General features: G+C 33.2%; 2 protein-coding genes across 2 annotated transcripts; one reads left to right on the top strand and one right to left on the bottom strand.

Annotated features, from left to right (window-relative positions):
* Positions 1-1,940: 1,940 nt before the first annotated feature.
* On the bottom strand, positions 1,941-2,876 carry LOC105709321 (olfactory receptor 5J3). The gene has a single exon (XM_012441195.2). It carries the CDS (start codon positions 2,874-2,876, stop codon positions 1,941-1,943), a length of 936 nt encoding a protein of 311 aa, XP_012296618.2.
* Positions 2,877-13,613: 10,737 nt separating this feature from the next.
* On the top strand, positions 13,614-14,547 carry LOC105709318 (olfactory receptor 8K5). Its single transcript, XM_012441192.2, is given in 2 exon segments — positions 13,614-13,837; positions 13,839-14,547. Coding segments are annotated over 2 exon segments (933 nt in total).
* The last annotated feature ends 300 nt before the right edge of the window (positions 14,548-14,847 follow it).

The raw sequence follows: 14,847 nt of genomic DNA, 5'->3' as shown, positions 1-14,847 counted from the left end.
TTTCTGTATATAAGCTATAAACATCGGAAATTTAAATGAAAATAAAATGTACTAAAATGTAACAAAAATGTGAAGTACTTAGACATAAATTTAACAAAAAATGTACAATATCTTCATGTTGAAAACTGTTAAACTGAGGTAAAATAAATCAGAGGAAATGCACAAGCTAATTCTCAAATATAAATGGAAAGACAAAGAAACTAGAATACCTCAAATAATTTTTAAAAAAAAGAAAAAGAAAAAAAGAAGTTAGGGAACTCACATTTTACCCTTTTGATTCTTCTTATTTACTGATAACACAGAATAAGGCAAAGTGGGAGCTGATGATTCAAAATACAATAAACACTTAGCAAAGGTAAAACAGTCACAGAAATATGAATCAAAAACTTCTGAAGAGATTGGGCTAATTGATGTTTATTGTCTGCATGTCCAATTCCATAAACTGGATGGATAGATAGATAGATAGATAGATAGATAGATAGATAGATAGATGTGTATATATACATACATATATATATGTATGTATATACCCACAGCAGGACTATAGAGAGGTTTTCAGTGCACAATGATATTTTATTGTCAGTATCATAGTCTGAAGCTATTTATTCTGTGTGCTTATTGTCATTATGTTTTACTAATAATATAATGATGATGGTTATCACTATTGCTGTTAGTAGTAATTTTATGGCATTAACTACACATCCCTCCTGAATGACTCTCATATTTACTTAAATTTGAACAATATTGATTTCATATACGTTTTAAAATTTATTTGTACAATCACTTCTATAATTGTATTTTCTTTTGTATGAATAAATTTGTAAAAACTATTTTCTTTCTGTTTATGGAATTCTGTTAGCAAATTGTATATGTCTGACTTGCCAACTATAAAGTGGGAACTATACATTTACTTGACTATTTCTCCAACTGTCTTACGAACTTGAAGTATTAGGATTCTTTCCTTTGATCTTAATAGTAGAGTTCCAATATACAGAAAAATATGCTTGATTAAAATCAATTTACTACTAATGTAAATATTTTCTCAAATTTTTGCTAATTGTGAAAGTTAATATTATATACTGAAAGAAAACTATGAAATGATAGAACGAATAATTACAGAAGTGAGTCAATGCATAATTTTTAACTTACATAGTCTGATTTTAAATATTTAATATATTCCATTAAATTTTGTAAAGGATAAATTTGCAGAATTTTAATTATCTTATTTGCAATTTTTTATTTTAAATCTTTAATGATAGAAAAAATATTCAAAAAAAGAGAGATGAAATGTGTATTTAATTTTAAATACTCCAAAATGACTATATTATTCTATGCATATAACTAAAATTTAAAAATCTTAAACTGAAATATTATGAGGCTTTTGCTATAATTTCAGAAGTATTCATAGGGTCAGCCACCCTCCCTCTTCAGAGTATAAGCACAGAGAAGGAAATGAAATAAAAATGGTTTTTGAAAAACCTGGAGAGAAAACAAGCTTTTCAGTGTACTTGTGTGAGGGAGCCTACCACTGTTTATATATTTAAAATATAAGTCAATGAAGGCACACTTCAGTTATTTAATCATATGTGTTTTCTTGGAAATTCAGGGACTAATTATTTTTTCCTAGAAAGTATCATATTTTATATCCTTAAGTGTATTATTATAATTTTGTGACCCCAAATAACAGAAAGGAATAGATGTAATACTGTACTATGTGTTGATTGTTGCATGAATAACCTAGAATATCAGCATAGCTAAGTGATAGCCTGTTGTTTTTGTGTCGCAGATATGTGAATTAAAGTTTCCCTTACTGGCTGCCTCCTAAAATGAAACAAAAGTGTATAGAATGAGAGTATCTGTAAAGTCTTGAGAAGCTTTGGCATTCATGGAATTCTTGGAAGTGAGAACGGAAATGTTGTGGAATTAATAGTGACTTGAAATTAACAGAGGAAATGTTTCATTTCTATGGCCCTTTTCACTGCCTCCTTTACTTCCTTGTTTCTTAGACTGTATATCAACGGATTTAACATGGGAATCACTAGCGTATAGAACACAGAAACCACTTTCTCCTGTTCCACAGAATACTGGGAGCTTGGCTGAATGTAGCTAAAGCTTAAGGTACCATAGAATATGGTCACGGCAGTCAGGTGAGAGGCACAGGTGGAGAAGGCTTTCTGTCTGCCTGATGCTGAGCGGATCCTCAGGATAGCAAAAGCAATGAAGATGTAGGAAATGATCACAATCAAGAAGGTGGCCATGGCAATGACTCCGGAGAAGGTTAACCGCAACAACTCATTCATGGAGGTGTCAGAACATGACAGCTTTAGCAGTGGAGGGACATCACAGAAGAAATGATCAACTCTGGGCCCACAAAAGTACAGTCTCCCTAAGTCGACTGTGTGTGTCAGTGAATTAATCATTCCCCCTATGAATGATCCAGTGACCAGCACCACACACTTTCTCTTAGACATGGCTACAGTATAAAGCAAGGGACGCACAACGGCCACATAGCGGTCATAGGCCATCACCGACAGCAAGAAGCCTTCGGTAGTAATGAACAGCCCGAAAAACAAGTGCTGTACTATGCAGGCAGAGAAGGAAATGGTTTTCCTCACAACCAAGAAGTTGATCAGCATTCTGGGTGCAATAACTGATGAGTAACAGGCATCCACAAACGAAAGCCAGCTGAGGAAAAAATACATGGGTGTGTGGAGTTTTGGGGTGATTTGGATTAAGAAGATCATGCCCAGATTCCCCACCAAGGTAATGGCATAAATCACCAGGAACAACACGAAAAGTGCAACTTTGAGTTCAGCACGACTTGTCAATCCCAAGAGAATAAACTCAGTCACAACTGTAATATTGTCTTCAGTCATTTGTGAATTTCTTCTCTTAAAATCTGAGGTGAAAAAGATAAGGGCATTAGAATGGATACAGGAATATTTGGTGTTTATTAAAATCATAGAGAAGCATTTATAGACTCGTGTCTTTGGATAAATACACACTGTCCTTGGATAAATAAACATTATTTTCCTCTACATAAATCTCCTAATTTAAAATATCAAGATCTTCACCATATTGTCTTTAAAATTGTTTAAATATTAGTTATGATTCAGTTTCATAAGAAAATACATGAGAAATATTTTCAGTCTTTTTCTAAATGCCAGTGTCTATAGAAAGTTGATACCCCCATAAGGGACACTGACATTGACTGAAAGGAAGTTTTAAAATAAACTTTAAGCCTTCTTTTAAATATTTATTTTGAATATAAAAGGAGCAAATGACAAAAAGATCTAATATCTGCTGTATCATTAATTGTGTAGTTTAGTGAATGTATTATGATATAACCAGAGAATTGGCAAAGATTGTGAGGCAGGGGTCTGGCCCCCAAAGATGATGATGAGTTACTCTAAAGTGCAGAAATCTCAGGCCTGTTCTGAAGTCTCCTCATGAACATCATGGAGAGAGAGGCAGTGGAATCACTCAGTTCTGAAGCTCAGAGAATGAATATCAACGTCTCACTTAAATACAGAGTTAGAAGTTCTCATAGGTTCTCTGATGCTGTAAATAAATCAACTGTATTATTATTTTGTATGTATTTTTAAAATATAAATACTTGTGTAAGTAATATGTATACTATATTATGTATTTTATTTCCTGTATGTATATGTATGTATACTATGTATACATAGAAATATAAAAGCTAAAATTTTAAATGTGGATAACTACAATCAGCTAATTGTCTGAAATATGCTTTCATGTCATTTATATAATAAGTATATATGACCATTATGATTTTATAAATTCAGTTTCCATTTTAAAGTTTAGTCACTTATATTTTTAATTTAAATGCGTTATATATTTATAAGAATCAACATGTCCTTAACAGAATAAAAGAATAGAGTTCTCTCTCCTGCTGCATTCTATATATAGTTAAGAGCATATATGCTGGGAGCGGTGGCTCATGCCTGTAATTCTAGCACTTTGGGAGGCCGAGGTAGGCGGATCACCTGAGGTCAGGAGTTCAAGAGTAGCCTGACCAACATAGAGAAACCCTGGCTCTACTAAAAATACAAAATTAGCTGGGTATGGTGGCACATGACTGTAATCCTAACTACTCAAAAGGCTGAGGCTGTGGAATTGCTTGAACCAGGGAGGCGGAGGTTGCAGTAAGCTGAGATTATGCCGTTGCACTCCAGCCTGGCCAATAAGAGCAAAACTCCGTCTCAAAAAAAAAAAAAAGTATGTATTTTTAGAAATATAGATAAAAACAATTATAAAACATAGATTACTCACTTCAATTAATTCATTTTAGTTAATATATTTCAATTGCTATAAAAGTAGGTGGTTAGCATTAGTCTGACATATAATTAAAATATAAAATATGTTGCTGTGACTTTGATAATTTGAAAAATTTATTTGTCTCCTCCTTGGTATAATCACACCTACATCACATGATTTTGTAAAAAAGAAAATAGGAAATAATGCAAGCAAAATGCCAAGTGTTGCTTTAGGTGTAGAATAGGTACAAAAATTTTTTATATATAAGAAGAAAGGTACATAGTTAAGAAGATAGATAAGCAATATATTGACAGACAATTGCTATGTGAATTTATTTTTAGGAGGGGGCAGGGTATGGGTAAGTATAAATCATACAAAAAGTATTTTAGCCAACCAATTACATTTTCTCAGTTTCAAATATCTAGCTTATTTTATCTAAGATGACAATTACCTGGAAGCATAAATGGGTGTTTATAATTTTCTTTATTAATTATTAGCCTGTAAATATTTATCGTTTTTCATATACATGTTTGAAACTATTTTCCAAAATGTAGGAGTGCTTTCAACAAATAATGTTAAATCTGACATTCAAAACTGAGCATAGTATCAGTCCACCACATCTGACTGTCCAATAGAGTAGCCAGTAGATACATGTGAATATTTAAATAGAAATTGAATGAACTAAAATTAAAATTTCAGATATTTGAGCTAGTCCCAATTCAAGTGATTAATGGGCACATGTGACAAGTGGCCACTGTCTTAAACAGCACAAATTATAGAATGTTTCTGTCACTGTAGAAAATTATATTAGTTAGAGCTCTCTTCTAACACTCTGCCTCAGATTTTTAGAATACCAGTTAAATAAACTTTCTCAAGTAAAGATTATCCCTTTTAAATAGTTTTAATTATAAGCATAATCAAGAAATTAAGATTCCTAATGAAATTTTGAAATTCACTTACCTACTAATTTAGGAGATTCCATTCTCCTGAAAATTTGTGATGATTTTGTAAACAGAATTGAATGATGGGTTGAGGAGCTGGATTAAATGACCTGTAGTAGCATTATCATACAAACGATTCTATCCAGTTTAAAATTTATATGGGAAAATTCAAAGTGGAAAATATTTTTTAAAAATTAATTTAACTTACCACAAGAAATATTTTTAAATTTCAGATTTAGAAACTTTCTAATCTTTTTCGTGGTTTCTTACCCTTTGGTCAAAAATAATCTTAATTAACAATGAAAAGATATGCAGAGTTCTTAAATATTTTCATAGTATATAAATATTACTTCAAGTGAGATAACTGAATACAAATGCTAACAATTGATACATAGCAAGTATAAGAAACCAAGAAATGAAGCCTAAGCATATTTTGTAATTTTCCTCTAAGACAAATTTGAATAGAAAACTCACACACACAAATATGCATATTACATCATCCTCTAATGATCCCCTTCACAGCTTTAGCATGATAAGGTAGCAAACAAAACCTTAGGAAGAGACTTTGATTCTTAAGGGACTTGGGTATATCCCATGACTCATACTCCCTAAAGTGCATAATTAACTAAAATTCTGTAAATACTTGAAGAGAAAACCAAGCATTGTATGGGGATTTTTGAATTTAGTAAAAAAAAATAGAAATAATTAAAAGTAATTGACTCAATAGCACTATGAATTACCTTTCTGATAAATAATTGGAGGTTACTAGGCTAGTTATAAACTATGTTATTATGCAGATGTGCAAGATAAGAAACCTGGCAAATGCTACCATTATCAAAGGCTTCTTTAAAAGAAACCAACACACATACACAGAGAACACAAACAAATTTCTGACGTTTGGGTTGCTCACCTTCATTTTAGTTTAGCATGCAGAATAAGTTTGGAAGAATCCTGTTCGAAGTTTGGTTTAAATTAAATGTTTATATTCATTAAACTAACATTTGCCAATAGATGATATACACTAGGCATTATGTTGTACAATAGCGATGAATAAGCTATTAAAAATATTGGAACACTCACATTTAGAAAGATTAGAGAATTCACATAGTCCTCAAACACATGTATCAGAGTATCTAGAAATGTGGTCTAAAATAATAAATTTACATTAAAAGTAAGAGTATAAATCACAGGGTAAAAAAGATAATCACAACGGGAAAAGTGAGAAGAATGCTAAAAATTTTACTGTTAGGGGAAATTGACATTAGGTATTTATAGGCACCATTGTCAATATCTGTAACCAGAACATTTGTTATAAAACACTGGAAATATACAAAAGTATAACTCTATATTAAGCAAAAACATTATTTAAAACTGAATAGAAAGACATAATTTCCTGATCTGTTTCTAGTATTGATCAAATAAGTTGTGATAAGACAAACCACCCACAGTTAACAATTAATATCTTAGAAAGAAAAAAGAACCTGAAAGTTTTTGAGAGGTACCAAAATTAGGCAAATTTTGAGAAACATTTAACACTAAACGATAATTTTCCCATTTTTACAAACATTATTTTGAGGGAACACCCCAGTCTAGGCCATCAGGTAGAAAACTCTTATAAAGGCCATATAAATTCTTTCTGAATTAAAGAACAAGAAGCAGTGTTTCTTAATTGATAAACCCTGTGACAACCACAGCTACAGAAACATTTGGGTGCATACTAGAAAATATACAGCCAGAGAAAGAGTAATTCTTATTCTATGTCAAACTCTGTCCAATTCACAGATCATAAACCACGTGGAAATGGGGTAGCCTCAGTAGAGGCAGAGTTTGCAGTCTCATTCAAACTATTTTAATTTTCTCATAAAGTTAAATAGATATAAATGGATAGATAGGTAGATAGATAGATGATAGATAGATGATAAATAATAAATAAAATCAATACATTAATAAGTGTATTAAAATATCCAGACATTTTCATATCATATTATCACAAAGTCCAAGATAGAAACCATTTCTTGCCATATAAGTGTAACATAAAATAAGAGCAATGCTTTAATTGGGAACAGAGTGTGGCTCTTAGTTCTCCAGATGTCTTTTCACCTTCAGGATTGTTTTGTGTGCCTCAACCTTGGGTTATGTTTTCATTAGCTTTCTGGCTTCTCTTACCACATCCCCTGCATCCCAATCTGTTTTCTATATGTGGAGGTCTTTGTGGGAGACAGTTTTGTATCACCCCAATGGTAAAAGAGCTCTATTGTATTATGTAGGATATTAAGCCAAAGACCTAATATCGACATCAAAACAATAAAGCTTCTTGAAAAACATCTAAAAAAATATTTTTATTTAGAACACATACAAAAGTTCAAATAATCAATTAAAAAAACAACAACAACAAAGAAAAACCAGGCCAGATGCGGTGATGACTCACTACTGTAATCCCAGCACTTTGAAGGCAGGGCAAGCAGATTGCTTGAGCCTAGGAGTTTGAAACCAGCCTGTGCAAAACAGTGAAACACTGCCTCTGTGAAAAATACAAAAAAAATTGCTGGGTGTGGCAGTGCATGCCTGCAGTTCCAGCTACTTGGGAGGCTGAGATGGGAGGATCACCTGAGCATAGGAGGTCGAGACTGCAGTAAGCCAAGATCACACAGAAACCAAAAAGACAAACAACTTAATTAAAAATGGGCAAAAGTTTAGAAATGTTACAAAAGAATATAAAGATGAATAAAATAGTCATTATTAGTCATCAAGTAAATAAAACAATATGTCAGTGAGGTTTCATTATGAGATAGTTCTCATCTCTATTCTGATAATAAGTTTTTTGCATTAAATATTGGTGAGGATGGGGAGAAAATCAGACCTTCACACATAGCTATTGGTAACATAAAACGCTACAATAAGTTTGAAAAGCTCTGTTTTTTCTAAAGTGAAACGTACGTATGTTTGAGAAAAGCAAAGGGAAACGTACAGGAGACTTTGTTTTGTGCTTTAGTTACCAGTATGACCACAGTTGGGTGGAGTACCATGCATGCGCTTGGGGTCCCCAACTCCAGGAACTGACTTCTGGATGGTATTTCGAAAATAACAGAAGTAGAGAAGTTTATTAGAAAAGATAGAAGTAGAAAATTACAAACCAGGAGAGAATGGCATGAGATATCTAAATTACTGAAGGACAAATACTTCTTCCCTTTAATAGTTTGTCCAGTGAAAATATCCTTCAAAGATGAAAGAAAAATAAAGATTTTTCCAGACAAACAAAAGATGATGAATTTCATCAATACCAGACCTCTCCTATAAGAAATGCTAATGGGATTATTTCAATCAGAAAGAAAAGGACATTAATAAGCAAGAAGTAATCACACAAAGTGATTGGTAACAGTAAGTACACAGAAAAGTACAGAATATTATAACATCATAGCTGTCATGAACAAACTACTCATCATATTTAGAAAGGCTAAATACTGAACCAATCAAAAATAATAACTATAACAACTTTCAAAACATAGTCAAGGCAATACACTATAAATGAAAACAGCAAACTCATTAAAAGCAGGGGGATGAAGTTAAGGCGTAGAGTGGCTGAGGCGCGCTCGAAGGAGCAGATGATGGAGCTGCTGGTGCTGGAGCAGTTCCTGGGCGCGCTGCCCAGCAAGATGCGGACCTGGGTGCAGTCACAGGGCCCCCGAAGCTGCAGGGAGGCTGCCAGCCTGGTGGAGGACCTCACACACATGTGCCAGCAGGAAGGTGAGAGGCGCAGGCTCGGTGCCCCAGGACGGGCGAGGGGGCCTGACGTCTCCGAGGACCGAACTTCCCTCTTTCCCGCCCGCATCCCTCCCACCCCTGCCAGACCCCTCCCGACCAGCAAACCTCTCCTGCCCGGCGCCTGTGTTTTTAATTATTTTTACACATAAATGTCGTGCTGCACGCCTAAAAACAAACAAACAAACAAAAAACAATATAAATGAATTTCAAAAGCAATACTTTGAGTGAAGGAAGTCAGATAAGGAATATATATCGTGTGATTCTGTGTATTTGAAATTAAAGAACAACAAAAAAAATAATTCTAGGAATAGGATTCTGTTGCTTAAGGGTAGAGGGATATTGTTTGGGGTTAGGATATGAGGAAAATTTTCTTATGATACAAGTGGCCTATGAGGATGTAAAACATAAGGAAGCATTCTTTGTTGTTGAATAAAGGCACAAGCAAAAATATATGTTTAAGACTAATCAAAGTGTGCAATTTAGATTCATATTTTGCTATATATTTCTCAATGTATTTATTTACTTATTTTAATTGATGATTAATAACTGCGTATATTTATGGAGTACAATGTGATGATTTGATCTATATGTACATTGCAGAAAGATGGGTCATAGACCATGCACCATCTCCCATAACAAGGAATCCTTAGAAGACATTCTTAAATCAGAATAGATAGAATTATTCAGTGATAAATATCACGGTGTCTGAATGACACAAACATATCCACTGAACATCAAATAAAGTATCATTAACTCAATCCTTCTTTAGCTAGATCTCACGATGCTTGCAGAAATGTCAAGGGACTGATATTAGTTGAGGTATGATGTACTAGAAGTTGGAATGAAAGGAGAAAGTGAGCTTAATTAATCATGGTTATTTTACCTTACATTTGAAACTTTTACACCGTGGGAGATTTTACTCTTGATAAGGTTGTACTAAACTTTACATCCAACAGTGATGTTATCTCAGGAAATAGTACAGTTGTTATTATGGGCTTGCCATATGAAAGGACTAAGTATATATGTCACTTACTTAGAGGTTACATTCTAATTTCAAATATTCTAGTTATCAAGTATGTGACTTCTGGAAAATTAAATAGTTTGTCTGAGATTGGTGCATTCTGAAAATAGGAATAGTAATATCTAACTCATTCCTAAGTGTTAAAGGATATATGTTTCACTGAGTGCCTAGGATGTACCTTTAGATAAACAATAAATCATATAATGGATCCTTATGAAAATATGTCACTTACAATTTCATCATGACTTTGGAACAATTCCAGTTTCACTAGGATGAAACAGATGATAGTGTGATGAAGTATTTCATTGTTACTTTAATTGCTGACTCAGTGTGATTGAGTGAGTACCTTTACATCATATAGGTCCCCATGGAACTTTCAGAGAATTTATGTTGTTTTCTTGAATTGTTCCTTATATATTCTCACGGGGGAAACATATGATGGACTAGATAATTAGCACGCATATGAAGGCAGCTTTTTAAAGTGTCTCAAATGATTTGGGCATAATGATCTGAATGAATCATACAGTACTTCCTTGGGGAACATGCCAAAAAGAAGAGAAAACCATAATTTCTTCCTATCCAAAGTAAAGTACAAGTAATTTGAGAGAAGACATTTGATTTTTCGTTTAAGGTGAGTGGATAAAAATTGTCATGGATTTTGATTATTCCTGGGTGTGAGTAATTTTCTCTTATTCTATATTCTGACGGTAGACATTTATAGGGTCACTGATAGTTGATTCTTTAAATATACTACAAAAATTCAGCATCCCTCTTGATAACTAGGGATCCCTGGAGTAGTGTGATATTTGTGAATTATCCTATGAGTTGAGCAGATGTCCCAGATCTAATGATTTGTGAGACTCGATAGTAGCATTTAGATACTGCAAGTGAAGAAAACTTTAGAAATACCAAAAAAAAAGTATCAATGATCTTATCTATTAGATTCTAGTAAAGTTAAGATTTCCAGATACAATGCAAGATTTCCATTTCCATTTAACTTTCATATAATCAGAAAGTACTATGAACACATGTAATGAAATGTTTCAAAAATAATGTTTTAAAATATGTATTTTCTATACAATATTTTACAAGCTTCAAATAATTTCTAAATAGTGATATTACATATATAAGCTTGCATATTTTTGGTTTGTTTTTTTCTACTGAGTTACTACTATTGTTTTCCTTTAAACAATGGGCATTACAGACTGATTAAGTAGACTGTCAAATAAACAAAGAGTTTTAAAAGTTGCAGAGTTATTGAGAAACCCCAGAACTATAAGTAATTCCTAACAGATTTGATCAAGGCTAAAGATCGAAAAATAATTCTTTCAGATACTTTTTGTATTCTGTCTTTTCTACTGGTTAGCCCTAAACAGGGGTATTTAAAATGTACACACAAGGCATTCAAATACATTAGAAATATACTTTTTTTCATAAGAAAAATAGGTAAGATTTTTAAAAATGGAAAAATCTTCAGAGGGAGATAATAATTGATTGTGAAAATAGAAATCGACTCAATAAATACTAAAACCACTTTTAGCAAAGTATTGACTTCAGAATGTTGGGATTGATGTTGGAATTCTGAATTCCATTTGCAATTCAGTACATCTTCAGTACATAAAAGCCTATGTAAGCAATTCCTGTAAACACTGCAAATTCAAGATAAAGTTTTAATCCCAGCTGCTTTGGAGGCCGAGGCAGAATTGCTTGAACCAGGACCAGGGAGGCGGTGGTTGCAGTGTGCCGAAATCGCGTTACTGCACTCCATCCTGGGCTACAGAGCGAGACTCCATCTCAAAACAAACAAACAAAAAGATAAGTTTTAGAAATGGAATTGTCATGGTTTTTATTTGTGGGAAAAGAAGGGCCTAAAAGAGGAATGAAAGTCGATGACAGCAGACAGCTTCATTTAGGGAGAAGGAATGGAAGAGGCTCGCTCATCTCCACTGTTGCCCTCTTCCCCCAACTGTAGTTCATAGATCAAGTTGGCAAAATGTCTCCCACTAATGAGCAGATACCTGGAGGTGCTGCCAACTGCCACAAGATGGCTGTGGACTGCATCTGCTCCAAACTGTAGTTTTGGATCTTGTGGGGGGATTTTAAGAAGTTTCTACCTGAGGGATGTCCAGGCTAAAGCTGGCATTCCATTACATTATAATGATTCTATTCTACATTTTATCTGCGGAAAATTTCATTACTATTCCAATTGAAAATCACTGTCACAGAGTTCCAGATTTTTAATGAATGGAAACTGAGGATGATGAGAATTAAGTGGATTAGTTTAAAGCACCTTCACTATCTGTATCAGGGATGTTTCACTTTCTTTTATTTACTTCCCTAGTATTTTTTAAATAAAGGGAGAAGTACTTTTCATTGAAATAGTTTTAATCACAGTATTATAACTTCTTGAATATTCTATTGTACAATTCCAGAAAGAGTCGTTTACTAATAAATGATGTCCTAAATTCTCAAATTATTTAAATGATTTGTAGACCCTACCATCTTCACAGTGTTTTATTACAGAAAATAAAGTATATACAATTAGTCATCATGAATATTAATTTAAATCATATGTTTGTAGAAATAGATCCAGATTATATGTCTTGAAGCTTAGATGAGTTTAACTTTTTAGATAAAATTACACATACAAGTTGAAATATAAATGGGAATATTTATTTAGTGTAGAAAATTAACTTTAAAATTTAATTAGTAAACAAACCCATGGCCACACACTACATAAAATTTGTTTTATGTAGTTTGTTCATTGTGTTCATTATGTTCATTAATAAAATGATGTATGTTCATTAATAAAATGCAAAGCACGTCTCAGCATATGGGTGTAAGAGTATCCTCAGAACACATTCTTAAATCAGAACAAATAGCATCATTCCATGATAAATATCATAGTGTCTGAATGATACAAACATATCCATTGAACATTAAATAAAGTATTAACTCAATCCTTTAGATCCCACAATGCTTGCAGAAATGTCAAGTGACTCTGATATTAGTTGAAATGTGGTATACTAGAAGTTGGAATAAAAAGAAAAAGTGGGCTTTATTGATCATGGTTATTATATCTTACATTTGAAACTTTTATAAAGATACATAACTTTTTGTGTGCATTCATAAGTCCCCACCCAAGACTGTGGAAGTGCAAATGAGGGACCCCCGAGTCTTACCTTCATTATCTTATTGCTATCTCTGCCTCTGTCTTTAAGAAGATCACAATTACAGAAAAGTTTTACAACAAAAGTGGAAGTGTACAAAAGAAAAATCATGATACCATTGTGCAGATAAAAGAAAGCATATTCTTTCTGTATTGATACCTATATGGTGTGTTATTAACAAATATATTTCAAATATTGATGAAACTATTTAATTTATGTTGTTTCAGTGAATCTATTTTATATGAATTCCTCTTTTAAGGAAGCAGAAAATTTTGTTTTATATTTTATTTCTAAATCAAACATAGAAATAATTTTTCTATTACCTATTGTGAATAACAAAACCTATTCTGTCTACAGATATTATAATTTGTTTAAATAGTGCTACATGAAACACCTGATAACCCAACTGTTTCTTCCTAGAAGAGATAACTGGACTAAATGGGCCAACAGAATCTAACAGTGCTAACTGAATTCATTCTGACGGGAGTCACAAGGCGGCCTGAGCCGCAGATGCCCCTTTTTGGAGTCTTCCTCATTATCTACGTAATCACAGTGGTGTGCAACCTAACTATGATCATTTTGACCAAACTGGACTCCCGCTTACATACACCTATGTACTTTTTTATCAGACATTTGGCTTTCGTTGATCTTGGTAATTCTATGTCCCAAGATGCTGGTAAGTTTTGTTGTGTATCAAAATACTATTTCCTATTATGCATGTGCTGCACAGCTGGCATTCTTCCTTATGTTCATTATCAGTGAATTTTTCATCTTGTCAGCCATGGCCTATGACCGCTATGTGGCCATTTGTAACCCTCTGCTCTACTGTGTAATTATGTCCCAGCGACTGTGTCATGTGCTAGTGGGCATTCTATATCTCTACAGTACATTTCAGGCTTTGATGTTCACTATTAAGATTTTTACATTGACCTTCTGTGGTTCTAATGTCATCAGTCATTTCTACTGTGATGATGTTCCTTTGTTACCTATGCTTTGCTCAAATGCACAGGAAATAGAATTGTTGATCATACTATTCTCTGCATTTAATTTGATCTCCTCTCTTCTGGTAGTCTTAGTGTCCTACATGCTGATTTTGTTGGCCATATGTCAAATGCATTCTGCAGAGGGCAGGAAAAAGGCTGTCTCCACATGTGGTTCCCATGTGACAGTGGTGGTTGTGTTCTATGGGTGTCTACTCTTCATGTACATGCAGCCCAATTCCACTCACTTCTTTGATACTGATAAAATGGCTTCTGTATTTTACACTTTAGTAATCCCTATGCTTAACCCTTTGATTTACAGCTTAAGAAACAAAGAGGTGAAAAATGCCTTCTATAAGGTCTTTAAAAATTTATGTCAACTTTGTGTTTAATAATCAATGTGTAACATTGTTATAATAAATATATAATAGAGATTAATGTCACTTGATAATTTTTATGTGTATATATATTTCCCAATTTTTAAATTTTTAAAATTGTTTTTTATTTCAGTAATTTTGGGGGAGCAGGTGGTTTTTGGTTCTATGAATAAGTTCGTTAGTGGTAATTTCTGAGGTTTTGGTGTACTCATCACCTGAGCAGTGTATGTTGTACTCAATGTGTGGTATTTTATCCCTCACCCCCACCGCACTGTTTCCTCAAAATATAATATATTATTCTTATCCCTTCATATC

Source organism: Aotus nancymaae, unplaced genomic scaffold (genome assembly GCF_030222135.1).
Source record: "Aotus nancymaae isolate 86718 unplaced genomic scaffold, 86718_ANA_hifiasm-v0.15.2.pri h1tg000059l, whole genome shotgun sequence".
Lineage (NCBI taxonomy): Eukaryota > Metazoa > Chordata > Mammalia > Primates > Aotidae > Aotus > Aotus nancymaae.
The sequence above is the reverse complement of the archived record's forward strand: the minus strand, read 5'-3'. Positions and strand labels throughout refer to the sequence as shown.

Bases quoted from the DNA above. Each gene is read 5' to 3' on its own strand.
- LOC105709321 (XM_012441195.2), bottom strand. From the start codon at position 2,876: ATGACTGAAGACAATATTACAGTTGTGACTGAGTTTATTCTCTTGGGA.